The 25540-nt window shown below is 40.7% G+C and overlaps 3 protein-coding genes across 8 annotated transcripts in view; all 3 read left to right on the forward strand.

Moving 5' to 3' along the window:
- The first annotated feature begins 2758 nt into the window (after positions 1-2758).
- Positions 2759-12858, forward strand: kmt5b (lysine methyltransferase 5B). Of its 5 annotated transcripts, none has more exons than XM_022748410.1 (10): positions 2759-2824; positions 5259-5516; positions 5601-5748; positions 5910-6075; positions 6162-6271; positions 7132-7298; positions 7391-7410; positions 7519-7655; positions 8364-8563; positions 8956-12858. In XM_022748410.1, the coding sequence occupies exons 2-10, from the start codon at positions 5348-5350 to the stop codon at positions 10434-10436; spliced, it is 2598 nt and encodes an 865-aa protein (XP_022604131.1). In that variant the 5' UTR covers positions 2759-2824; positions 5259-5347; the 3' UTR covers positions 10437-12858. The 5 variants fall into 5 exon arrangements, with proteins under 5 accessions (XP_022604131.1, XP_022604122.1, XP_022604147.1 ...); XM_022748401.1 differs by lacking the exon at positions 2759-2824 and adding an exon at positions 3092-3214; XM_022748426.1 differs by lacking the exon at positions 2759-2824 and adding an exon at positions 3208-3223.
- A 1744-nt stretch (positions 12859-14602) lies between these two features.
- Positions 14603-17870, forward strand: ccnb2 (cyclin B2). Of its 2 annotated transcripts, none has more exons than XM_022748103.1 (8): positions 14603-14722; positions 14904-15017; positions 15690-15962; positions 16044-16202; positions 16555-16791; positions 17236-17376; positions 17465-17575; positions 17649-17870. In XM_022748103.1, exons 1-8 carry the CDS (start codon positions 14696-14698, stop codon positions 17757-17759), a joined length of 1173 nt encoding a protein of 390 aa, XP_022603824.1. In that variant the 5' UTR covers positions 14603-14695; the 3' UTR covers positions 17760-17870. The 2 variants fall into 2 exon arrangements, with proteins under 2 accessions (XP_022603824.1, XP_022603832.1); XM_022748111.1 differs by having other exon boundaries at positions 14907-15017.
- A 2494-nt stretch (positions 17871-20364) lies between these two features.
- LOC111225030 (CD82 antigen-like) overlaps positions 20365-25540 on the forward strand; it is a 34155-nt gene continuing 28979 nt past the window's right edge. Inside the window, exon 1 of the mRNA XM_022749777.1 lies at positions 20365-20539. The gene's annotated coding sequence lies outside the window, so the exon portion shown is untranslated. The remainder of the gene's footprint in view (positions 20540-25540) is intronic.

Genomic DNA, 25540 nt, shown 5'->3' on the forward strand with positions numbered 1-25540 from the left:
TACTAGAGCAACAAATGTGGATTAATCCACCACTGAATATAGTTCCCGACAAATGTATTATTTCCTCCTTTTTGAGTGAGGTTTGTGAAAAACTACAATAACAATGTTGTTGAGAGAAGATTTACGTCTTCTGAAGGAACCAATAAGCTTGGAGTTTAATGCCACAGACAGAGCAGGGGAGTAAGAAAGTATATAAAGATGAACTAACATAATGTTGGTTTAAGTCTTTTCATGGCATTTGTTGACATTTGTTTAAAATATGAGCTAAGTCATTACTTCTGTGGTGACAAGACAGGTGTGTTTGTAGATTGTTTGGGGCAGAGATGAATTAAATATATACACAATGTACCAACACACTGGCAAACACTAAAATGAAGAGGCCACACTGAAGTGATAATTGAACCACTCGCTTAGTCACACATTATCTGCAGTGTACAGATGAATATTAAATACCTTGACTGGGCAGACTTCCAGCTCAGTTTACACCTTCATTACAAACAGAGTGGAGAAGGTCAGGGTTTGTTGGGGGGAAAGGTATTTAAGTGGTTACCATGGCAGCTCACTTCCTTACACATGCAGCAGGGCAATGCAGCCCACTCATTGTAAACCACTCTGTACAGTAGGCTATGCAATGAAAGGCAAATTTCTACGCCCACCAAGTTCAAGCATCTTGTAGCTGTTTCTGGGCATCACTCCAGGATAACAAAGTTCCCTCAGCTTAGCTATCTGTGTTGTTGGAACAATCACTGCAACAACACTCTTCCATTGTATTCATCTAACATGTCTACAGGTTGCTGCAGATGTAAGACTCATTCCCAAAAATATCAGACAAGTTCAATGGTACAATATATATATATATTCTTTGTAACATGACTGTTTGTTTTTCAGTTACTATCAAAAGATGAGGAGGAGTTAGCATTGTGTTTCATCAATTCACATATACTGTATGAGTAAATACATAATGTTATATCTGTGCTCTCTACAAAACACCTCTTCACATATTCACAAACTTCTTAATAATTGAAAATATGTTCATACATCAGGTGACACGGAAGAACACTCACTCACCGATAACTCAATAAACAACTAAGTGTACTGGTACTTAACCGGCTTAAAGGTTCCACCCACTCAAGTACATATGGGCTACAGGCCATATCACTAACTGGTATTAAAGAAATAGTTCGGGTTTTTTGATGTGGGGTTGTGTGAAGTAGTCATATATAGTCTATTACCTACAGTAGATTATGATGAGTGCGGTCCCATTTAGGAAAGCCGACCAGGGCACCATCAGAGTGGCAGAGCTATGTGTTGCTGAGCACAGGGCCACAAGAAAGAACATGTTTTAGACACTTTTAAAGATGCCAATTGAAGATGCAGATACTGTCATCTCCTACATCTATTTTGCACATGTGGTTACTTCAACTTTATATGCACTCATTTGAAATAACAATAAACATTTGTGTAGCAGAGAGGTCAAATTTTTTCCTGTAAAGAGAAAAGCAATGCCTTCTGGTGCGGAGACAGACAAATCAGCCAAGGACAACAAATCCAAGGACAGACGATGAATGCGGCAGTCTGTTGACCATGACAGACAATAAACCAAGGATGTAGCCCAACAATGACACCAGCCCACCTGAATGAATTGTAATGTTTTACTGTAACAGCATCCTCTAGGCTCAACTATCTGAGCTGCAGCATGTTTAAACAGCAGCTATAACTACTACTCGATAATTATGCTGTCGCACTGTTTCCTTTAAGGCAAGACAAGCTAATTCATATAGCACCTTTTATATTCAAAGTTCTTCACATAAGACATAAACGACATTAAGAAAATAAATGCAATACAAAAAGCCACATTTAAATGGGATTTAAGAATTAAAGACAAGAATAAAATAAAATAGAGTAAAACAAATAAAATAAAAGAATGAAAATTATTGCTCAGCGACACAACATTGCAAGGTAAATAGTCCCACATTCAATTCAATAGAGGGCAACGGCAAACAGATGGTTATGGTTATTATGCATCTCTCTGTAGACATTTGGCTTCTTATTGTGGTTGTTTTGCATCCCTTTGTAGATGTTTTACAATGCTCTGCACTTCTGTTGATGGTTTGCATCTCCTTGTAGCTGTGTTGTATTTCTTCCTAGTTGTTTTGCGTATGCTGTTGTTTTCAAGGATGTTTTGCGTCTCTTTGTAAACGTTTTACATTGAGTTGTGGTTCTTTTTCATCTCTTAGGATGTTCTGTGTCTCTTGCTGGTTGTTTTGCATCTGTTGTTATTTTGTGTCTCTGTGGTTTGTTTTGTCTATCATTTTGGTTGTTTTGTGTCTCTTTCTGGGGCCCCTTGACCTTGACCTTAACCACTTGACCTAGGTATGTTGAGGTTTCACTGTTGGCTACACAACACAATACAAAGTCTAACAGCAATAAAGCCTTAACCTTGGCATTTATGAACTGAAACTGCTGGTAGTAAATCTTATTAAATGAATATTGGGTAGGTATTTTCAGCTTGGTAAATCTATATCAAAAGGCAAAGTGAAACAGTTAGGATTGGCTATGCAATGGAACATGGGGTGGTTCTGTAAAAAACAACTGAGGAATGGCCTATTTACAGGTCTGCACTACCCACATTAACAAGTGATGAGTTAGGAGGGGTGGCATCAAAATAACAGTGCAGTAAAAGGAAGAAGTCTCTTATGTAGTTGTGGCTATAAGTGACTTGTTCTAGCTTGTTCTAGTAAGGTTCTCCATGAAACAGAGAGGAGAACCCACCGTTAGCGTCCGTCTGCCCACTACCGCTGGATTCTTTAGGAAGCGTAAAGAGGTTTGTTTATGCAGCACTACTTTTGTGTACATCCGACAATTACTGACACAAACTAAGATAGCGATTTTCGATATTTTTCTCAACAAAAGCTACAAAAAGTGGCTTACAACGTCCACTTTTCGAGTTTCAGACTATATCGTGGAGTGCTTTTTCTCATTTAAGTCCATACGGACGAGAGCGGTTGCGTATTTATTGGATCTATTTTCTTTAGGATGGCTGTGCTGCGCCTTTCTCTCCCTCTCTCCTGTGCTAGGCCGCCATCTTGAATTTTAATGTTAATTTCTAAAAAAATGTGTTTCCTGTGATATTTTCGTGTAGGGTGTCGTGCCAAATTTGGATTAGTTTGAAGGAGTGGTGTTTTGTTTCGCGACTGTTTTACAAAATCACCCAGTGAGTATTGTGTGTGTTTGTTCTGTTTCTGTTGTCGACTCAGGACATTTAACGCTACCAACGCGTGAAAACGCTCTGAGCTTAGTGCTGTTAAACTGCCAGCTATCATGATCAATAACATCACCCGCACCGAGCCGCCGATCATTTGACTGCTGTAATAGCTACAACAGATCTGATTTACAACAGTACAGCCTAGCAAACTAACTTTTAATTCGGTTAGAGATTTAGCCTGCTAAGCTAACTAATGGCTTCCACATCAAACAACCCGAGCTAACGCAGTGTTAGCTGCCGTGGTCCAGTGGTCTGCAGGTAGGTAGCATAACCGTAGCTAACGTTACTCTGTGGTACATGTGCAGCGAACTATCCACTGCCGTCGTCGAATATTTGACGGACACAAGTCAACGTTATGTCGTTAGTGAGAGAAAGGGTAACTGCATTGTGTATTTAGCGACTGCTGTGGTGTTTTATTGACTGTGCTAGCTGATGGTGAAGCTAAGTTAGCAGCCTGCTGAAGTTAAGTTTGATGCTAGCTAACACAAACCGAGAAGTGCGTTAATGTAGGTAATTCATATAGGTTTGTACTGAAGTTTTATACAAGTTTTAATAAACCTTGGTAATCGTGGTTTAGTTTGAGTGTTAGGTTTTTGAATACATGATGAAAAATGTCGAATCCGCTTGAGATGTGGAGTTGATGTATTATGGTGTAATAGTGTCTTTAAATGCCACCATCACCATATCACAATCCTTGTAATATTGTGCTTCGGTCTTTGTATTGAACTGATTTATACTGAACGGCTGAACTGCCGATGTTTCTGAGGTTGGTAGCCAAAGTCAACTTGCTTGTTGGAAACTGCCATGATGGCTTACTGCCGGCGTTTGCTGCAAGCTAACCACCACGGCCAAACATCTCCTTGGCGTCGCCTTTGGTTGTTAGCTCCGTGCTAACGTAGTGAATGGGTGGAGAGACGGCAGTTGTTAGCAAACAATGCAAGCTGTATTGATAACTCATACAATCTCGGCCTCATCTGTTGGTGTGGCCTTCCGGGTTTCCACAGCCTTTCCCGAACCCTGTGGCGTGTTGTTTTATCGTGGCTAACGTTAGCTTCCGAGCTAAAATGCGAAGCATTTTGTGAAGCATTTTATGCATCGATTACAAATGAGATGATGGTTCTTGCGACGCATTTACGATTTGGAAACTACATCACTCATGTAACAGGCGCATTAACAATGTACCAAAGGTTTTGTGCAGTTATAAATGTCAACGTGATGTGACGTGTTTATGTGATTATGTGGTCCATAAATTAACAAAGCGATACTTTATACGTATGGGTGATGGCACCGGAGACGTTACTGTTGCGCTTGACAGTAAGCCAATGTATTATTTGGGGTTACCACTAAGCGGCGCCGTAGGATCACTTTAAATTTGTTTTCACAGCGCTGCTTTGCTGTGTACCTTCACCCAACTATAGTGTTAACAACAGCAGTCACCACTGGGTAGATTAACTGATGCTGTTCAAATTTTGCACTTCAACACCTGCCAGTAGCAGGTTTTAATGTCCATAGAACATTAACTGGGCCATTGGTGCACCTTCATGTAGACCTCAACACCGTTTCCATATTGTTTTCAGATTAGTCAGATGAAGCGTATCCATATGATCTCCAGACAGATCTATAAAGTGATCAGAGACATTAACCATACACTGCATCTGTGAATGAGTGAATTCCTGACTATCTCTCGGTAATTGTATCTCAGTGCATTATCAAGCCATTTTGGTGCAATCATATGTTTAGCACTGACCACTTATGATTACAGCAAAGATGCAGTTTAACATAAAGTGTGAACAGAGCAAAGAATTAAGGGTGTTCCTAACCATGTGAGAAAAGTTCTTGTCCTCACTATGTGGTGAATAAATCTTGGCAGTCTGAGCTGGCAACACATCCTATCCCATCCTGTTTAGTTTTGTATCTCTTGAGTCTGTGTAAGCTAATTCAATTTTCTTGGTTGTGCATCTAGTTATGTTTATTGTTTCTACTCTGCCTCCAGGTTTTAAACTTCAGACCCCAGTCTTCCCCACTCAAGAGCGTTTCTTCAACTCGGAGACTAAATGCAACTGGACCAGGGGGCTTGTGGGCATGAAGTGGCTGGGCGAATCCAAGAACATGGTATTAAATGGCAGACGACACAGAAACAAGTTGACCGGCGAGCAACCTGTGAGCCAGAGCCAGACTCGCTCTCAACATTCACAGCGGGCATCCCTGCACCACAACAAAACCCACCCCAGAAACCGAAGATGTAGCCGCAGTGAGTTTAGACAGTGTAGAGACAAATGTCTAGATTCGTCAGGAGTTGCATACTCTAACATGAGCCTGTTTTTGGTGTTTACAGGGTTTAATGCAGCCAATCTGGAGGCAGAGAGGCGCTATGTGCCCTCCTCAGGAATGACTGCAAAAGAGTTGTGTGAGAATGATGATCTGACCACAAGCCTCATCCTGGATCCATATCTGGGATTTCAAACTCACAAAATGAACACCAGGTCAGCAGATTCATCACAGTGGAACGGATGGGGGTACAGCCCCTTCACAGTCATATTAAAGCATTCTCATTCATGTGCACAGATGTCTTTTGTTTAGATAAAGTTGCTGATGTACACTTTAGCGTTTGCTTTATTTTTTTGCTGTTGCTATGTCCCCACAGATTTCGACCAATTAAGGGAAGACAAGAGGAGCTGAAAGAGATCATTGAGCGCTTCAAGAAACATGACAATTTGGAGAAAGCTTTCAGAGCTTTGACATCAGGAGATTGGTCCCGAAATCTTTTTCTCCACAAGACGAAAGCTCAAGAAAAGCTCTTCAAGCAACATGTAATAATATCACATATTTAGCCTGTTTTTGTACCAGCACCACAATTTACTAAACAATCAGATAACTGACTTCATGTTTTGCACAGGTATTTGTGTATCTGCGGATGTTTGCCACGGACAGCGGGTTTGAGATTCTCCCTTGTAATCGCTATTCATCAGAGCAAAATGGAGCTAAAATTGTGGCAACAAAGGAATGGTGAGGACATGCTGCCATCTGATTATAATAGCACCACAGGTGCACTGCTATCACTAGCCCTCACCCACTGAAAGCATTTTTGGGCAACTGTGGTTCAGAAAGTAGAATAGTGGTTTGTTCACCAATCACCAGGGTGGTGGTTCGATTCTCAGCTCCACATGTTGAAGTGTCCTTGGGCAAGACACTGAACCCTAAATTGCTCCTGATAGTGAGACCACCACCTTGCATGGTAGCTCCTGTGATTGATGTGCATGCGTGTGTGTGTGTGTATGAATGAGAGGAAAATTGCAAAGTGCTTCGCATAAAAGCACGGTATAAATGCAGCCATTTAACTTTAGCTTTATTTGAACTTCTCTATTATGTCCACCAGTGATAATTGTGATGCACAAATATGTAGGATTATAAATAACTATTTTTTTTAAATTTTAAATGTATTTATAAGTCTTATCATTTTGATCAATTAATCAATTGTTAAGTCTATGAAATGTCAAATATTAATGAAAAAATGCCATTACAATATCTGAGTCCAGGGTGATGACTTCAGATAACTTGTGTCCAAAACACAACATTTCCATTTACAATGAGAAAAACAGAAAACCTTCACCATGGAGAAGCTGGAACCAGAAGATATTTGCAGTTTGATTGAAAAATGACAATGAATCTGTTTTCAAAATAGTAGCCCATTCATTTTCTGTTGATTGACTCAATTAATGGAATAATTGTTTCAGCTGTACAGATGTTAACTCAGTCTGTATTTTACACAGATACAAACCTGTGTGTGTAAAAGCATATTGACACAAACAAATGCAGCCTACTGGAGTAGTCTGTAATTAACCTTCCTACATTTCATTGTTTTACAGGAAAAGAAATGACAAGATCGAGTACCTGGTGGGATGCATTGCTGAGCTTTCAGAGAGTGAGGAGAACTTGCTGCTCCGGCACGGGGAGAACGACTTCAGTGTCATGTATTCAACCCGCAAGAACTGTGCACAGCTCTGGTTGGGGCCAGCTGCCTTCATCAATCATGGTATTACTCTTTAAAATCTCTAGTGATTGGGTGTCATTAGTACTTTATTGTTAAATTAATTAGTCTTTCTTCTGTCCCCCCTGTTTCTCAAGATTGTCGACCAAACTGCAAGGTAGGTTCCCATTGAAAAGGTCTCGCACAAAGCCAAGAAATAATTGGATCAGTTGTTCAATATGGAAGCTCAGCACATTAACAAACACATTTCTATTTTTTGTTTTAGTTTGTATCGACAGGACGGGACACAGCCTGTGTGAAGGTTTTGAGAGACATTGAACCAGGAGAGGAAATCTCGTGTTACTATGGCGATGGGTTTTTTGGGGAAAACAATGAATTTTGTGAATGCTATACATGTGAACGGTAGGTGTAACAACAAATTCACTATAAATAGTAAATACATTCAACATCTCTTGAAGGTGTTATGTCTTGGTGAGATTAATTAAGAAACAGTGTCATGGTTTGGTAAAAAGGAAAATTTCATCAAAATATGGTTTGTAAGGTGCATATAGGCAGTGCTTAGCCAATACAATACACCCCAGCACCGGTATAGATGTAAATATGAACTTTATTTGTTAAATATTCGTTCACAAGTAAAGCACATTAAAGGGCTCCAACTAATGCTATTTTCATTATTAATTAATCTGCTGTTTTTTCCTTTTTATTGAAATGTTAAAATAGTGAAAATTGAAAAACCCTCACAATTTCCTAGAGCCCAAGATTATGTCTTAAAAATCATTTTGTCCAGAACTGAGAGATTTCACTGATGTTATACATCTTATACATGACAAAAAAGCAGCTAATCCTCACATTTTAGAACCAAGCAGATACAATCTATTGCTTTAAAAAGGAATGAAACGTTGGCGAATGAATGACCTGTAGCTGTGTTTTTTTTTTCTCCGATCGATTAATTGACTGATTGTTACAGCTATATGTCAACTTTTCATTGATGTGTTTCATAGAGAATTGAAATCCTGTTTCCATGGTTTCCCAAGTCCAGTCATTGGTTTGTCAACACATCATTTTGTTATCATGATGATAAAGGGTTTTTTTGTTGTTATTGTTGAGCAGACGGGGTACTGGTGCTTTCAAATCCAAAGCTGGACTGCCAGTGGAAGTGCCGGTGATCAACAGCAAGTACGGGTTGCGGGAGACGGACAAGCGTCTGAACAGACTGAAGAAGCTGGGGGAAGGAAACAGGAGTTCAGACAGTCACTCTGTTGGCTCCCACACCGATATAGACTCTCAGGAAATGCCAAAAACACATCAATGTAAGAATACCCTAAAACTGAATCTGTCACTTTATGCTGCTGCCATAGTTACTGCAAGGGTTCAGATCCAAAACTCAAACTGGGGGAAGAAATCCCATGATAGAAAGCAATGTGGTAAAGGCAGCATTCCACAACTGTATTAATTAATTACATACATTAGAGCTGGGCAATAGATTTAGTATTGTAAAACAAAGAACAAAGAATGTCTTCATGTTACAGATTCTTGCAGTCATATGCAACTGTGTTGTATGTAAATATCTCTAGATTTCAGTATTATACTGTATATTAATATTGGAGGAAGGTGTAAAGCACACCCAGCCAACGTATGTCCAGATATGTTTCTTACATTGTTTTGAATGCATAATATTCAACATTTTACTTCTTCTCTCCAGCTGCCAGAAAAAGAACATCCTCATCATCTGGCCTGAAGTATAAAAACAGGACTCAAACCAGACAGACTTTGTCAAGAGCCCTTACTACCTCATGTTCAAAACAAGGTCGTGTAAACAATAACAGGGTACCAAAGAGACTAAAATCCCAATCCAAGCCTTCACTAAGTAAAGTCCAGTTGCGGTGTCGCAGGAGGGGTGCAGAGCCCAAGGCGTTGGCCAAAGGAGAGACTTGCCAGCTGGGTCTCAGGGACTCAAAGGTGTCGCTGTGTAAAGGTGTCACCGTCAAAAAGGAGATGAATGGACAGGAGCTGGTGCAGCAGACACTAGGCCAGCGGGGCTGCCTCACCCGTCATGCTGCCAAGGAAAATGGCAATCTACCAGTTGTGCAAAACAGTGAGGGTCGTCAGTGTTCCACGTACAGAACTCGCAGGTCCACAAGGACCCTTGGGAAAGCCCAGGAAACGGCAGCTGGCGTTAAGCTGGAGCCTAGTGCTATGGACGGATTGAGCCCAGTCCCTGGTGGAGTGGTCATTAAAACAGAGCCAGCTGACATGGAGGAGTATCTCTGCCAAGGAGTGGGACTGGAGCAGCCGGCATTAGACACTGGCTATGCTAGAAGAGGCTCCTGCACCAGGCGGAAACGGCCGACACGGCTCAGGACCGAGCGGACAATTAAATGTGAGGACTCATATGGTGAGCCGTTCATGCCGGTGGCTGCTGGCCACACCGCTAACTTCTCAGACTGTGGCAGCGTGCTGTTGAGCTTCGCTGACCGACACAGGGACTACAACGGGGTTGCCAATGGCAGCAAATCCATCCGCAGGGACAAGAGTAAGAGTGGCTGCCGATCGCAGGATAAGGGGAAAAAGAAACGTCAGATCACACGATATGATGCCCAGCTGATCCTGGAGAACAACACAGGCATCCCCAAACTGACGCTCCGCCGGCGGAGGGACAGCAGTAGTAGCAAGACCAATGACCCCAACGATCCCATTGGCTCCTCCAACCTTTCTGCCTCTTCGGTCAACTCGGCCTCTTCCAGCAAAATCAGCATCAAGTTCAGCAAGGACCACGATAAGGACAAAGGCAGCTCATATATAGCTAAACTGAATAATGGCTTTGCCCCTGTGGTCCACAACTCTACCAAGCTGAAGATCCAGCTGAAAAGAGAGGACGATGCACGGAGAATACCCCAGACAAAAGCAGAACAGATGTCCTATAATGGGGACATGGGTCAGAGTCTGGAGGCCAGGAATGGTGGACATCGGACCCAAAAGGTCCTGCCGGACCCTTCATCTGAAGAGGACAATGATGAGGAAGGGGAGGACGACGATGATGACTACTTCGACAATGAGTTCGAAGACGATTTCATTCCACTTCCTCCAGCAAAGCGGCTCCGACTCATTGTGGGTAAAGACTCCATAGACATCGATATCTCCTCCAGGAGGAGAGAGGATCAGTCTCTGAGGCTCAATGCATAAGCTGTGGAGCTCATCACTTCCACCTTTCCCTGTATATAAAGATGACTCGCTAATCAACTGTCGTGTTGATGTAAAAGAAGTACAGTAATTTAAAAACAAAAAAAAATTGCTGAAAAATTAAAAATCTGAATGAACGTTACTAGAGGGTGCTGTTAAACCTAAAACAAATCTCTGTTATTCACTTCAGTTGTATTCATCAATAAATGTAATTTTAGTTCTTATTAAGACAAATTACATTGATCAAGCAAAAGGTCACTCATCCAGTTCACATCCTCTGGCATTTTAACTGCGTCATCTTAATGTTTCTGAATCATTTTGCCTGGTCTTAAGTGAAAAACGAGAATTTGTTTTAAGTTCAACTCTTCCTTTTAGTGAATGCACTTGTTATATTCATAATGGACATGGATATTGTAGAAAGTGTACAGTATGGTGACTATCCCCTCTGTCTCATAGGCAGGTTTTTATTGAACTTTGATTTTTGTCTCATAGTTTGTAATTTTTGTGTGGCAAACCATGCTGAACATGCAGTATGGTGTGGTTAGTCCAGAGGCATTATAAGATCAGTCAGTCAGTTCATTTGGATCCAGGTGCCATGTTCTCATTATCCCAGTAGTTTTCCTGGTCGAGGAACCACTTGAATTTCAGTAATTCATTAATTATCAGCGCAAGTTAATCATGTGTCTCTCTGTAGAATTCAATCATATCATGTAAAACATTTGTGTGATGCTCCTGTGAATAATGACAGAGTTGTTCTAGCAGAAATTACACTTTTTTATATTATGCACCAAAACCAAGTTAATGTGTTGCAGGCCACTGACAAAATTGCACATTAAAGAGGAAAAACAGGATGAATTGTGAACAGTAACAATATGCATGTGGAACTAGAGTGTGTATTCAGTTTGACTGCAGTTGTCACACATTCATAACATGAAAGAACGCTCAGTTGTAATGTCTTTGCACAATTATTTTCCAGTATCGACTCCCAGCAGTTCGTTCAAGAGCGCTGTAAATAAAGTCATGAAGCTGCAGAATTCCAAGAAATGAAAGCACACAAGGTTTTATAATGGACCAGTGTCTGTCTTTGTTTTTGGGGGGCTACTGTATAATGACAACATGGCACACATGGTAGTTTCAACCCTTTTAAGCAATTGAGAACATAAACCAAATCCACATATAAAGGCTACCTATATGCTTTTTAAATCTCTCAAAGTAATGTACAGAAAGACTGGCTTATGTCCCCCCCAGCTGAAATATGAAATTTATTTCCTCTCCAGTTAAGACTCACTTCTATTTACCTGAATCTGATTTTTGAAAGCAAGTTAACTAGAGCTACAACGATTGGTCGATTGACAGAAAAAATTTGATAATCTTTCCAAATAATTTTTTTTTTTTAAAGAAAGTATGTCAAAATTCTCTGGTTTGAACTTCTCACGTAAATAATTTCTGTTTCTTCTGTGGCAGTAAACTCGGTATGTTTTTGTTTATGACTGTTTACCTGACAAAACGGCATTTGAAGATGCCACCTTGGGTTTTGGGAAATTGTGGTTGGCATTTTACATAATTTTCTGACATTACACTGACCAAATGACTAATTGGTTAATCAATAAGAAAAAGTAATTGCTAGTTGCAGCGCTAAAGTTAGCAGATGTCCATCAACACTAGAGTTTTGAGGAAGAAAATCACATCGTCTGAAATGTTCTTACTAGCATAGAATCATGTATTCTTTTCTCTGTGGTGCTACTTTTTATTTCCATACTCTCTGTTTGAATTTCTGTCCTGTGTAACTCTGTATTGGTAGTTGGTGGCAGCATTAACTTTAAAAGGCCCAAATTCTGTAGAGATACATCTTTTACACCAGTAATACACATTTTTATCAGTTTTATCTGTAGCCTGTTTAAATGCATCTTTTTTTTCTTCACAGGAGCGCGTATACTTTCAGTTGTTTAGTTTGCAAAATAGGGAAAAAGAAAAATAACTCTATCCAACAGCATTAGGTGCCTTAACAAAGAGCTTTTTTGACACATTTAGACCAAATTTGTAACGCAACTAATCAATGAGGAATGAAAATGCTAAGCCATCTGCTTCCCCCCTGAAATACTCACACAATTCAACACAAGTCCACCGTCAGTCCTTCTGTATATTATTTTATGTTTGTTGTGTGGAAGTTAATGAACTGCCCAACAGACAAAGGGATCAACAGAGATTGAATGTTAACCCACTTTTCCTGTGTTAATATGTACTGTTCATATCACCAGCAGCTACTCACCGTTCTGAACCTGGCTCAGTCTGTCCTTCCCCTTTGTCGGACGTCTCCATCCTACACTGTAAACTGTTCCAGGTGTACCGTCTGTGTGGTCTTTGTCCAATAGACAGCTGTCAAGATTTCCAATTGATTCAAAAAGTTAAAAAGAAAAAAAAAAAAGAAAAAAAAAGGCAAAACAAATGTGAATAGTTTGCGGACATTTTAGTGTGTTGCGTGGGTAGTGGGAAACATGTAAAGAGAATTAAAAATGGGCAGTGCATATATTGTCCAATATGTAAATCATGTGAACACATCTTGTACTTATTTAACAGTTTTGAATACTTGAAAACTATATAAAGTTTCTTTGTGACTCTTGTTTCCTGAGCCTGTTCTGAGACTTGCTGGGTCTTGATGAGAAAGTGTGGTTTTTATGATGAAAACCAGAGCTGTATCCCAAATCTATATTATCATACCGTTACTGTATACAAAAAATTATTTTTTGCTCTCGATCTTCCTGGGGCTTTCTCACCCCCATCTACAATTTATTATATTTGTCCCCCTTCGTTTCCTTTTTACATTGCAATGGCACTCAACAAGCCGACTGTATTTATAGTATATGTAATGCCCAATTTAAGTATACTTAATTTTGTCACTTTTCCTGCTTAGAATTAGTGTGTAGTCACAGGTTTGGACATGGCAGAACTGTCTATCTAAATCACAGTGTAAACAGTTTCAGTGGCAGCACTGTACTGAAGTGGTTGTATCTTACCAGTAGGGCTAAGTTATATTCTATATTATTCACAAATCCAATGAAAAGACCAAAACCAACGTCCCTACCCTGTCTGTAGCTTGCAGCTCTGAGCATATTGGTTCCTACTGAAAACATAAAGCTTTAAAAACATGTCACAGCGAGTATTTCAGACAGCAGGATGGTTTGTGTGTGTGTGTGTGTGTGTGTGTGTGTGTGTGTGTGTGTGTGTGTGTGTGTGTGTGTAATTGAGTCAAAATAAACCACAGTGTGTGTTAATGGTAACGAAGGAAAATGTCACCCAGTGCAACAGTGTGACTCACTGATGTGTTTTTAATAGTTTTTGAACAACAATGGAGCTCCATGGCTCAGAGGAATAAGATCATTAGTGGTTTTGGTCTTTTCTTGAGTTGAAAATAAGAAAAATACAGAAAATCACAGGCTGAATCACTGAAATTCTGACTGTCAGGAAAAAGAAAGCAGAGAACTGTTAAAAGACTTCATCATCATTGTTTCGGTTTTACTACTCAGTTCACTGTTTTGATTCACTCTCTTCACTCTCATAACTGTTGTTTCCAGCAGCTGTTTTGAACTAAAACAGTGATAAACCCACTGCAGATTTAGCAGCTAAGTAGATGGATATATTTCACAAACCTCAACTAAAAAAACTGAATATGGGTCTTGCATTCATGAGGTGGACACAAACATGATTCGAAATGGATGAAAATATAATATTATTGTGTCTACTGGATAAAGGAATAAGCAACTGCTTGATAATTATTTTTGCCATGCATTCTTTTTTAAATTTTTTTTTATTAATGATTATTATAACTGATTAAGAACCTTAAACTTGAACTTAAATCTTAAACTGTTTGTAAGATACAGAATTAATTGAGAAAAAAGGAAAAAACAAAGCAAATTTTCCAATAAAATAAGACAATTAACAACACATTCTATACATTTGTTGTTGATATTGTCATAGTAACTAATAATAGTTAAATCGAATAATATGTATTTTTTCCAATTTTAAATATCCCTAATACGGTAGCTTTGACCTGAGGCTGTCAGCCAATCAGGAGCGTCCTACCAAAGCTGTATCCAATCAGATTCGACGGAGCGCTATTTGAAAGCTGCTCGTGTCTCCGTCGATTACCTGCATACCTCGGTGTTCACGGATCTCGTCGGTAACTGTGTCGGTTGTTGCTTGAACTAAATCACTGAATCGTTTCTCTCAGTCACAGTTTGGCGTCTCTGCTGCCGCAGTTCAACATGTCGTCTGTGGAAGTCCGTCCTGTGGTGAGTAAACTGAGTTTATGTCGTTGTTTTTACTGTTTAGTTGATAGTGAGGCTGTTCCTCTGTTCACCGCCTGCTCCCCGCATCGCCTCGTTTGTCACTGCTTTTATAACCGTAAGAGACAGGTTAGCTGTGTTTGTTAGGTTCGTAATAATTTTACGATTTTATTTCCTCATCTTGTAGCAGCGGCCAGCCGCAGTGAACCCAATGAAGAGGGGTAAAGCCCCAGCAGCGGGTCAGAGGAGAGCTGTTCTCGGAGAGATGACCAACTTTCCCGGAGCAGCGGTCAACACGAAGGTAACAACATGGCGGAACAACAGTCTGCTTCACTAGCTGTTCTAGCTGCTGTTTGGAGCTCCTCTTAGCTTTACTCTGGGTTGTGTGCTGTGAGTCTCACGATAACCCCAAGACAAACGGGAACACAAGCTGCACCGTTTGTCCAAAAGTATGTGGACACCTCTCAGGTCAAGGCCACTGGAGCCTCAGTGAAGGGAAATCTTATTGCTGCAGCAGGCAGTGATGTTTTATCTAATGTGTCCCGTTTCAAACATGACACTGCCCCTGTGCCCAAGCTGCATGAAGAAACCTTTTTCCCCACTTAGGTGTAGGTGTTTATGGAAAAGCCCCAACCTGAACCCTTATCCAGCAACAGAGGTCAAAGCTCACTGATGCAGAGCTGGCACTGTTTGTTGACTATTCGATCACTTGTTAAACAAATCTTAACTGGTCAACTATTGAAATTGTTTGTCATTTTTTAAAAGCAGAATGTACATTGGCTTTAGCTTCTCAGTTGTGAATATTTAACTATTTGAGTTGGACAAGACATTTGCATGTTATCTTGGGCTTTGGGGAAATTGTGAAAGGGTTTGTTTTGTTTTGTTTTGTTTTTTTGTTTTTTTTAACAAGACTTACAGACCAAAACTTTTTCTGGGGGGAAAAAAAAAAACTGAATCTGACTTGTTTCCTCAGAGGAGGGGACCAGCCAAACCATCTTGTGCCCAAAAACCCAAACCCACTTTGGTGGTGCCTTCAGCGGTCGTGGTCAAGGTCCAAGCACCTGCAGATCCTGTCCCACCAGTTTCAGAGGAGTCCACTGACGTGTCCATGAAGGAGAATGAACTGTGCCAGGCTTTCTCTGAGGCGCTGCTCACTGTGCACGACGTGGATGAGCAGGACGCGGACCTGCCACAGCTCTGCTCAGAATACGTCAAGGAGATCTATAAATATCTGCACGTCCTCGAGGTGATTTATTCTCCCCTCAGCCAAACTCGCTGCGCTCATCTTTGTTTTGTATTTTGTTTTTAAAAGTTTGTGTCTCCACAGGTGCAGCAATCTGTACGAGCCAACTACATGCAGGGTTATGAAATCACTGACCGCATGCGAGCTCTTCTGATCGACTGGCTGGTCCAGGTTCACTCAAGGTTCCAGCTGTTGCAGGAGACTCTGTACCTCACAGTTGCCATCCTGGATCGTTTTCTGCAGGTGAGGGCTGTCTCAGTTGTCTCATTTGGCCTCAATCAGGAACTAGTCATATCAACAGATTCATTCTGAAGTCCAGTGAACGAGTGGTTTAAGAGAATTTGTGGTGTATTTTCTTGTACTTGGACTGTTCTCTTGGTTACGAACAAAATAAACGCATAATCAGACCTCTGTTCAATCTTGGAGGTGGTGATTGCACTCCTAATGAACAGGTGGTATCATCATTCAGTGACTTCAACTTGGACACAAGCCTCAGGGGGTGAAAACTTTAGGACAAGAATGTGAGAAGTTTTTAAATGAGGCTTCCTCTTTTGGAGCTATGTAAATAAAGACAATCCATTCCTGCTGTCCTTAGGTTCAGCCAGTCTCTCGCCGAAAGCTGCAGCTTGTTGGTGTGACCGCCATGCTGGTGGCTTGTAAATATGAGGAGATGTACGCTCCAGAGGTCGGAGACTTTGCCTACATCACAGACAACGCGTTTACAAAGTCTCAGATTCTGCAAATGGAGCAGCTGGTTCTGGAGACACTCAAGTTTCAGCTGGGACGTCCTCTTCCACTGCACTTCCTCAGGCGGGCTTCAAAAGTGGCAAATGTGAGTTTTTGCATGAATTATCATGGTCAAATGAGGTAAACTGCTTTAACATTGCATTCCTGCTATTATAAATAAATTGTCTTAAGTTTACACATTAACGTCAGCTAAAGCGCTTCAGAGATGAGAATTACAATCAAATGAAAATGCACATAATTATGAAGGTACAAGTTAATAAATAAAAGCATAGAATAATTTTTGTAATGTGCACAACAACCAAGACCATTCAAGACTTCATGATTGCTTCACTCGAGGCTAAAGAGACATGTTGGGTTTTAAAGGTATCGTTGGAGGGGGATGATGTGATCATTAGTTTAGAGCCAACTATGGAAAATACCCTGGACTTTAACTGAGTGTGGAATAAAGGGCACAGAAGTATTTTAAGTGTTTAACAAATTGTTTATGAAATTGTCCGAGTGCTCAGGGTTGTGGATGTTTCTGTCTCAGTCTGATGTAGAGAGACACACACTGGCCAAGTACCTGATGGAGCTGACCCTCCTCGACTACGACATGGTGCACTACCGGCCCTCTGAGATTGCAGCTGCCTCACTGTGTCTCTCTCAGCTGCTGCTTGAAGGGCTGCCCTGGGTGAGTTTGAATTCAAGTGACTGGTTTTATAATTATAATTTGTCTCTGCTGCTGTAACCAAACTGTTGACTTGTTCTGCACTTGTCAGTCTCCTACACAGCAGCACTACTCTACTTATGACGAGGCCCACCTCAAGCCCATCATGCAGCACATCGCCAAAAACGTTGTGAATGTGACTGAAGGGAAAACAAAGTTCCTGGTAAGTTTGCTGTCAAAGAGTTTATGGTTTTGTGTAAAGAGATGAAACGGTTAAACAATGTGTTTCTCTGCAGGCTGTCAAGAACAAGTATTCAGGCAGCAAGCTGATGAACATCAGCCTCATCCCTCAGCTGAAGTCGGCGCTCGTCAAGAAGATGGCGTCTCCTCTGCTCAACAACCCTTGAGGCGAACTTTGCTGTTTCATCAGTGGACATTTCACTTGCACTTTATTTTAGATTGTTCACAACCTGTGGAGAAACTTTTTTAGTTTAATAAAATGTTTTTATGATTTTTAAGCCAAGCATCATGGTTTGTTCAGAATTTTGGCTGTTAAATCCATAGTTTTGATTTTTATCAGTCACTTTTGCCAAAAATCTCTCATTCTCAGTTGTCTTGCTAGATGGAGAACTTTCTGAACAGGGTTGGGGGTCCCCCCTCCCCCCCATAGTTGACATTTTTTCTGCCAAATCTGGATTTATAGACTCTTGGACTCCTGCTCTTAAAAACAAATCTTTGTCATGTTTATTTAAATGAAACAGTCTGAGTTAAGAGGGAGAGAGTCAAAAACTACTTCTTTAACAATGTGTTTTTCATATTTCAAGATTTACTGTTAACAACTACTCAGATCTTTTAGCAAATAAATGAAGTAAAAACTACATTTCCCTTTTTGAAATGTACTGGAGTAGAAAGTAGGTTAAAATGTAAATACTCTAAAGTACTGTCTTTAAAAACGGACTAAATGTACTTGGTTGTGACATCTGATGTTGCCGTTTGTAGAACAGATCAGGCCACTGTGGTACGATGTAAACCCAGTGAGAAAAGAAATCCTGGCTGTGAGGTCAGCAGCTCGCATAGTGTCATTAATCCTTAGCATCACTCATGTTATAAAACCATTCGAGAAACCGTGTCTTCAGCCCCTCGCTTGGTTTGACGCCTGAACTTTGCATCATTACGTTAAGACAATCAGACATTTAGCTCTGTAGGGACAGTGTGTCCGTGTTCATGACGTTCGAGGCTGTAGAATAACCTCATTTAACACAGCGCATGTTCCCTCATGCTGCACTGACTGACTGTATGTGCTGTGTGTGGAGGAGCATTGTACTCTTTAGACTGACCCTGATCTCACCACCACCACACTCCTCCTCCATCCAGACAGGTCAGTTAGGACTGAATGGTGTCTGCTTCACACTAGAAATATTATCACTGTTATCTAAAACCTCCCACACAGGCCTCCCAGTGCTGTTTGTTTTTTTTTTTATATATATGAACAACCTGTTCACATTATACAGTCAAAAAGAGGTTTGTTATTTGATAAGCTGATTTCCAGTGTAGACTCATTTAATTTACACTACTTTTAGGCTTATAAATAGTTTTAATTATTTTTATCCACCTTTATTTTATTCTTGGCAGTTTGGAGGTGGTTTGGAAATTAAATTTACAGCCAATTTAGTTTAGCAGTCAAACTAATAAATTTAAAAATTATTTTAAAAACAATTCATTTTTTACAGCCACGTAAACAACTGTGTGGCTACACTTATGGGACAGCAGTGCAGTGAGCTAAATGCTAATGTCAGCCACACAATGAAAATGCTTTTAAGGCTTTTTTTTCATCTTTTCACCATTTGTATTTGTCTGCAGTAGTGTCAAATTTATTTACTATTTATGTTTGAATTGTTCCATTATCACCATATCAGACTTGTGATAAACACAGAATCACATTGACCTTGACAAATGGTGCTATACAAATAAAGGTTTGCTTGATTGTATGCTAACATGTTGATTTAACATATCTACATTCACAGAGATACACGTGTATATACTGTATATACATACATATGTCTGTTTACATTGTACAACATCTTAATTTAGCACGTTAGCATGCTAACATTTGCTAATTAGCAGTAAACACAAAGTACAGCACTCCAAGTGGTCGCTGCCTCACTACACCCGGCCAATAAATAGTATTTATATACAGTAACCTCCTGTAAAGTCATAACGTCATATTTATTTAACTGTTTGTGTTCGGATTAAAAGAAATGAGACATAAGGGCTTAATGGTCAACTTTAGGGTTGCTGTTCAACTGGGTTTTTTTTTTAACTGCACAGGGCCATGCTAACCGTTTCCCCCTGTTTTCAGTCTTTATGCTAAGGTAAGCTAATGGTCTCCCACTCTGAGCACAGACATTAGAGTGGGATCAATGAGAACATCTTATTTTTTCTTATTTATTTTTGTAAATGTGCTTTTGGTTGAGTATTTTTGCGTTAGATCGTTTTTGTTTACGGCGGTTTCCATGTTGAATGCTGAGATTTGTGTCATGTGTTGTGAATAAATAAACATGATGGAAAAAGCTCAACAAAAAAGATAGTTAATTAGATATTATTTCATTAATGAATTAGATTAAAAAAACTGAAGTTCAGCCAATAAAATCCTTTGTTACAATAATTATGATATTTTTTTAGAATTCTGATTTTAAAGTCAGAATTCTTTAATCTGAGAATTCTGAAAACAAAATCAGAATTTAGTGATAAAAGTCAGAATTCTAAAAAATAAATGTCTTCCTCTTCCGTTGATAATAACTGTACGTGATTGTAATATTTAGTTTTTGTTTTATAGTTTTTTTTATTTTTTTTTATATTCAGCAGCCTTAATCCTCTGTTGTGTAGGCGCGGGCGTTGCAGGGGTTTAGGGGTTAAAAAGGGCATTTGACTCGTTAATTCCCATATCTGCCACATGGTGGGGACCGGAGAAGATTCCCCCGCTGCTGCTCCTGTCCGTGCTCCAGTCTGCACACTCCGCTGCTGCTGCTGCTGCTGCTGCTGTTGTTGCTGCTGCTTTGTTGTCCCCGTCGAGCAGGAGGTCACTCAGTCCGAGCAGGAGTCCGCTCAGAGCGCACACAGGCCCCGCACAGCTGCCCACAACACACCCGCACCACGTTTCTCCGCAGGTTAGCGCAGACAAAAACACGTAAGTAACCAGCAACTTTGATTCTGCTTTAACTGTCCTGTGTGACGGAAACTGCTTCGTGGTGTTTTTGAACACGAGGTGTGTGTGGCTGCTCGGGTGATTGGGTTCAGATTGATCATCAGATGGTTGAATGATTGGTAGTTTGTGAAAACGGCCACATGTCGAAGCTGTTTCATGATTTTAATGAAGTGAGGATGGTGAGGATGATGATGATGTGGCGCCTGTGTGGATGATTTATGTATCTGACACAGTAACTTCACTATCACACTTATTACTGTGTGAGCCACTGGGATTCAAGTTCCCTGTTTAATTTGGACTGAAATAATCCCATGTGACAATTAGATGAAATGTACTTTTTATGCTTTAGAGGCTCTTTTCTTAAAATGGATTAAAATATAATAGAAAATGTGCACAACTCAAAGTTTGTCATAACTTTATTTGCCGCAAACTCACAAGTTATTTAAAGCGTTGTAACACTAACCCTCCTGTTCTGCTCTGGTTAAATTAGGTGGTTTTTCTACATGTAAACAGAAACTGAAGGCAAAGTTAATGAGCTGTCACTTTGAAGCAGAGGAGTGGACTTTGTACTAAACTGGATTCTATAGACACACTAGTCTTATTTTAAGATGGATATGAGTTCTTGCAGCCTGATTCAGTCGATATCCAACATTTTAAGACGGTATTTGACCATTTTCATGCCTGAAAGATTGAAGGATTTTACAGTCATGAGGTTGCAAATGCTTCTGGAGCGGTATTCCAACTTTTTTTTTGCTTGTTAAACAAAGCAGTGTCTAGTTTCATGTGTCTGTTGGTTGTGCACTGTTCAACCAGAGTGTCATATTTTTCTTTCTTTCTTTTTGAGCTCTGAAGACGTGAAACTATCCCACATTTCACTAGTAAAAAAGCAGCGATTAAAGAAAAGTCTGAATGTAATAAATATTTTTAATATCTATTAGGGCTGTCACTTTTTTTTTTATTAAACAGACAAACTGGACCTGTTTGACTAAAAAATTTACCACTGAACAGACTGTTTGAAGTAGTTTCCTTTGTGGTCCAGCAGAGGGCGCTCTCAAAGGTCCGTTTGACCTGTTGACCTCTCAGGTAACTCAGCTCACTGATGGAAAAATGGAGGACGATCGACTCGAGAACAGAACCGCTGTAATCAGACAATCACAACACCGACGTGTCTCAGAAGTATTTTGGCTTCTTCACTGTCGATGGCATTATGCTAACGGGGAAGTTTTACGTGTTAGTTTGAATTTGTTCAAATGTGACCTTTTGAAAAAGTGACGGCCTTATTTTCTGTTATCTTTCGCTCTATAATATGTCAGAAAATAATGAAAAATGCCAATCACAGTTTCCCAGGGCCCAGTGTGACGTCTTCATCTGTCTTGTTTTGTCCATCAAACACAAAATAAATGTGAGGAGCTGGAACCAGGAAATTTTTGTAAATTCAAAACAAAACAAATAATCAATGAAGAAGACACAGCCAGTTTAATTTTCTGTCATGACTAATCGACTAATCGTTGCAGCTCTAGTTGTGTTCTATGCGAAGAATTTCTATCTGCATGTGTCGTTTTAACCTGCTCTCTGGGCCACCGTGCTTTAACAATTAATCTATTATGAAAGTAGCAGCTAATTAGTGTTCTTTCACTCAGTTAATCAGCTAATCATTTCAGCTCTAGAGGCAGAGAGGAACCTCCCTCACTCACTGACCCAGGTCTGAAATTTCAAACTTCAACATCCAGCTCTTCTTCTGCAGGACAATCGACTGGGCTGTGCCCCCCCTTTTTAAAGCGGACTGGGACTGTTGTGTGTTTGGGAGGACTGGTCTGTGTTACAGATGGAAATGTGGGTCAGTGTTTTTTTGTGCATGGTGGCACATCAACGCCCAGTCAATATTTCAGCTCTCTCCCCCCTCAGAGCTCTTCCATCGTTTCCTCAACATGTGAGGCAGTAAATCAGTTCAGCTGCAGGGCCGCTTCACTCCAGCAATGACCTTAATTACCTTTCCATACTCTGGGAACAGAAAACCATGTCTTGTTGAATGGGTTATGCTGTGCTGCAGTTAGCGGGTGTCGGCGGCGAAGGTTTTTTGGACGGTTGTCAATACGAGGAACGAGAATGTTTTGGGAGGCACCTCCATGAGCTCCGGACCAGTTTGGCTGCATTCTGGTCGTCTTCGCTGTCAGGAGGTCTTTAACATGAGTTCACCCTGACGCCACCACTGTGTGTTCACGGAGAGAGGATGTTTGACAGAAATGAAAGCTGCATGTGAATGAGACTCAGCCCACTGAGATGATGCATCAGTACATAACCTGTTTGCCCTGTTCGGTGGAATTGCCCTGAAGGTGATTATAGGTTTAATAAGGTTTGAGCAGCTCACATTTCTCCTCCACAACAAACAAGTAGAGGGTTTCCAAACCGAGGGTTGTTGCTGTCAGATCACAACCACTTTTCTTCATAATGCAAACCTTTCATGAACTAAGACAAAACTAATCAATCAATAGCCAGCACTGTTTTGATCATTCTAGTTTTTAAGCAATAATGTTTAATCTTTGCTGGTTCCAGTTTCCCAGATGTGAAGATTTGCTGCTTTGCTTCGTGAGACATGATGGTGAACAGAAGATCCTTTGGGTTTTGGACAAAACAAGATGTTATAATTAATCAATCAATTAATCATTAAATTGTTGCATCTCTAAAAACGGTTAATTCATGAAAGAATTGTCAACATTGAAAATAATGAATAGCTGCAGGATTAATAAAACCCAGACACATTCTTCAGCTGGTGGGGTGCAGCGCTGTGAGTTGTTGGAGCGCTGGCAGTGATGTGTTTGAGTGTAGGAGGAAAAAGGAGAATTGTTCCTGTTGAGGTTTGTGTCTTCTGTTTACGCTTCCTGTTGTGGGAGCGAGCGCCCGAGTTTGAGGCTGAACAAGCAGGAGACTTGAGCGACTTCTTTTTCCCACTCCCTCGCTCTCTGCAGCGTCGTCATGGAAACGTGCACCGCTTGCTCTTTCAGCGGAGTGGGAATGGAGCTGGCCACAAACTGGTTTTGCCACTGAGTGGTCGAACATTGAATTAATTATGGTGGGCGGGGTTCACTTACTGACAAGCTCAGGCAGAACCTCTCTTTGTTTTGGTGACACCCCCTCCCAGTGTGAACACTGCAGGGTTCACACTTTCAGTTCTGTCTCTGTAAGATTAAGTGAGTGAGAAGCAACCATTCAATTTCATAAACAGTGAGTTGTTTATATAAATTGTCATATTTCTATTAAGCTGTTTTCTTGCATGTTTTTAATTTGCGCATAAAACCCCGAGTGGAATCGCCAGACATTTGAAAGAAAGTTGGAATACCTCAGATTTTAGGTGGGAGATGTTGGTGTGTGAGATGACAGAAATAGAAACAGACGTGATGAATAAAATTGACGTACACGAAGCGTATGACTTGAACGTCACTCGAGGTTCCAGTGGAGAGATGAAAACTTCAGATCTGTGTGGAGCGATGAGGAGGAGGCTGGAACCTGTGTCAGATTTCCATCATGTTTTCATTCTTTCTTTTTTTTTTTTTTTTTTTTTTTTTTTTATTCACCATCATCCTCCTGCAGTGGTTTACTGGCACCTGTTGGAGAAAGCATAACGGTGGTGGATGGATACGAGCAATAACTTGCATTTTCTTTTGCAAAACTTCTGGAAGTTCAGTTTAAATTTGGACGGAAACTTGACTCATGTTGGTCAGTAACACTTTAGCTGTACTGTGTCTTGAGTCTGTGAACCTGCCGCTGAGGTCGGGACTTGTGCAGAGCTGTGTGCTGTCACCGAGGACGAGCTTGCGGCTTGATGGTCAGCAAATCCTCTGAACTGTCGGCCGCCTGCATCATAACCACAACGTCTTGTTCCTGTTTCTGCATGTGTTAGATAGAAGAGATGAGACGTGTGAGTGTGGAGGGTGTGAATTCATTTAAAGGTGCCTTTGGTGGAGCTGGACTGAGGAACACGTGACTCTTGCTGCTGAGTAATTATTGAAGTAATTCACAGCGATCCACAAAAGTTCATCTTATAGCCGACTTTGTTTCCACCTCACAGGGTTCAGGGTGATTTCATGTCGACTCTGACATACAACATCTAGAATTAACGAGTATCTAACTTAACTCTTCAGGGGTTTGTCAGAAAAAAAGCATTTTTCTATTGTTTTCTGGCTTTTTTTTATCTTTTTTAGAGCCAACGATTAATTGGTTGATCAAGACGTTTGGTTAACAGATGATGAAATGATCAATAGTTGCACCCCTGATCTCTGTTTATATCTGTTGTCTAATTCAAGCCAAATATGAGGCAGATTAAGGGTTTAATTTGTTAATTAAGGAGATCCTTTGTGTGTTTGAGGTTATTACGTGCTGATCGGTTCACACTGTGTCCATGTAGGGGGTATTTTTGTGTTCACACACTTGCTGTCAGCTTGAGTTACCCCTGAAGCCGAGGGTCGCTTCACGTCGTCTGAAGTGCAGCTGAAAGGCGGGTGGGGTCGGGTGGGGTCGGGTGTCTCTGCAGAGGAGGGCGTCTTTCAAACGGCCGTGTCTGTTTTTATTGTGCGGAGGAAACGTAAGGACGGAGCAACCGGCCGTGTGTCGAGTTTCCTCTTTTGTCGCTGCAGAGAAAATTGTGTCTGAAAGCTGCTTTTGTTTCGGTGGCTGCTCGGAGGTGGGACCCTGTGAGGGGCAACGGCTGGAGGGAGTGGGTGGTGGGGCTGTTGTTCAGGTGGGGAGGATGTGGATGAGACATTTTTATGTTTTACTCTACGACATAAAATCCATCAGTAAATACCTCAGTCATGATCTCTTTAAAAAGGCAGGTTGCTAACAAGTGGCTAAGTGGGACTACAGAGGTTGAAGGGGGCGTTAAACATCATCACTTCATGTCAGACAAAAGAATGAAGGGAAATATATTCAAATGATGAAAAATCACAGGGGTCATGGTAAAGTGTGAATTATGAGATTTCACTGTGT

The sequence above is a fragment of the Seriola dumerili genome, unplaced genomic scaffold (genome assembly GCF_002260705.1).
Source record: "Seriola dumerili isolate Sdu_G_001 unplaced genomic scaffold, Sdu_1.0 BDQW01000011.1, whole genome shotgun sequence".
Taxonomy (NCBI): Eukaryota; Metazoa; Chordata; class Actinopteri; order Carangiformes; family Carangidae; genus Seriola; species Seriola dumerili.

What these genes read in the sequence shown, in the direction of transcription:
- kmt5b (XM_022748410.1), top strand. Translation starts at nt 5,348, where the DNA reads ATGAAGTGGCTGGGCGAATCCAAGAACATGGTATTAAATGGCAGACGA. An exon ending in AAACCGAAGATGTAGCCGCA is followed by an intron (nt 5,517 to 5,600) that starts GTGAGTTTAGAC and finishes TGGTGTTTACAG; the next exon opens with GGTTTAATGCAGCCAATCTG. An exon ending in GAATGCTATACATGTGAACG is followed by an intron (nt 7,656 to 8,363) that starts GTAGGTGTAACA and finishes ATTGTTGAGCAG; the next exon opens with ACGGGGTACTGGTGCTTTCA.
- ccnb2 (XM_022748103.1), top strand. Translation starts at nt 14,696, where the DNA reads ATGTCGTCTGTGGAAGTCCGTCCTGTG. An exon ending in TCCTGGATCGTTTTCTGCAG is followed by an intron (nt 16,203 to 16,554) that starts GTGAGGGCTGTC and finishes TGCTGTCCTTAG; the next exon opens with GTTCAGCCAGTCTCTCGCCG. An exon ending in AAGGGAAAACAAAGTTCCTG is followed by an intron (nt 17,576 to 17,648) that starts GTAAGTTTGCTG and finishes GTTTCTCTGCAG; the next exon opens with GCTGTCAAGAACAAGTATTC.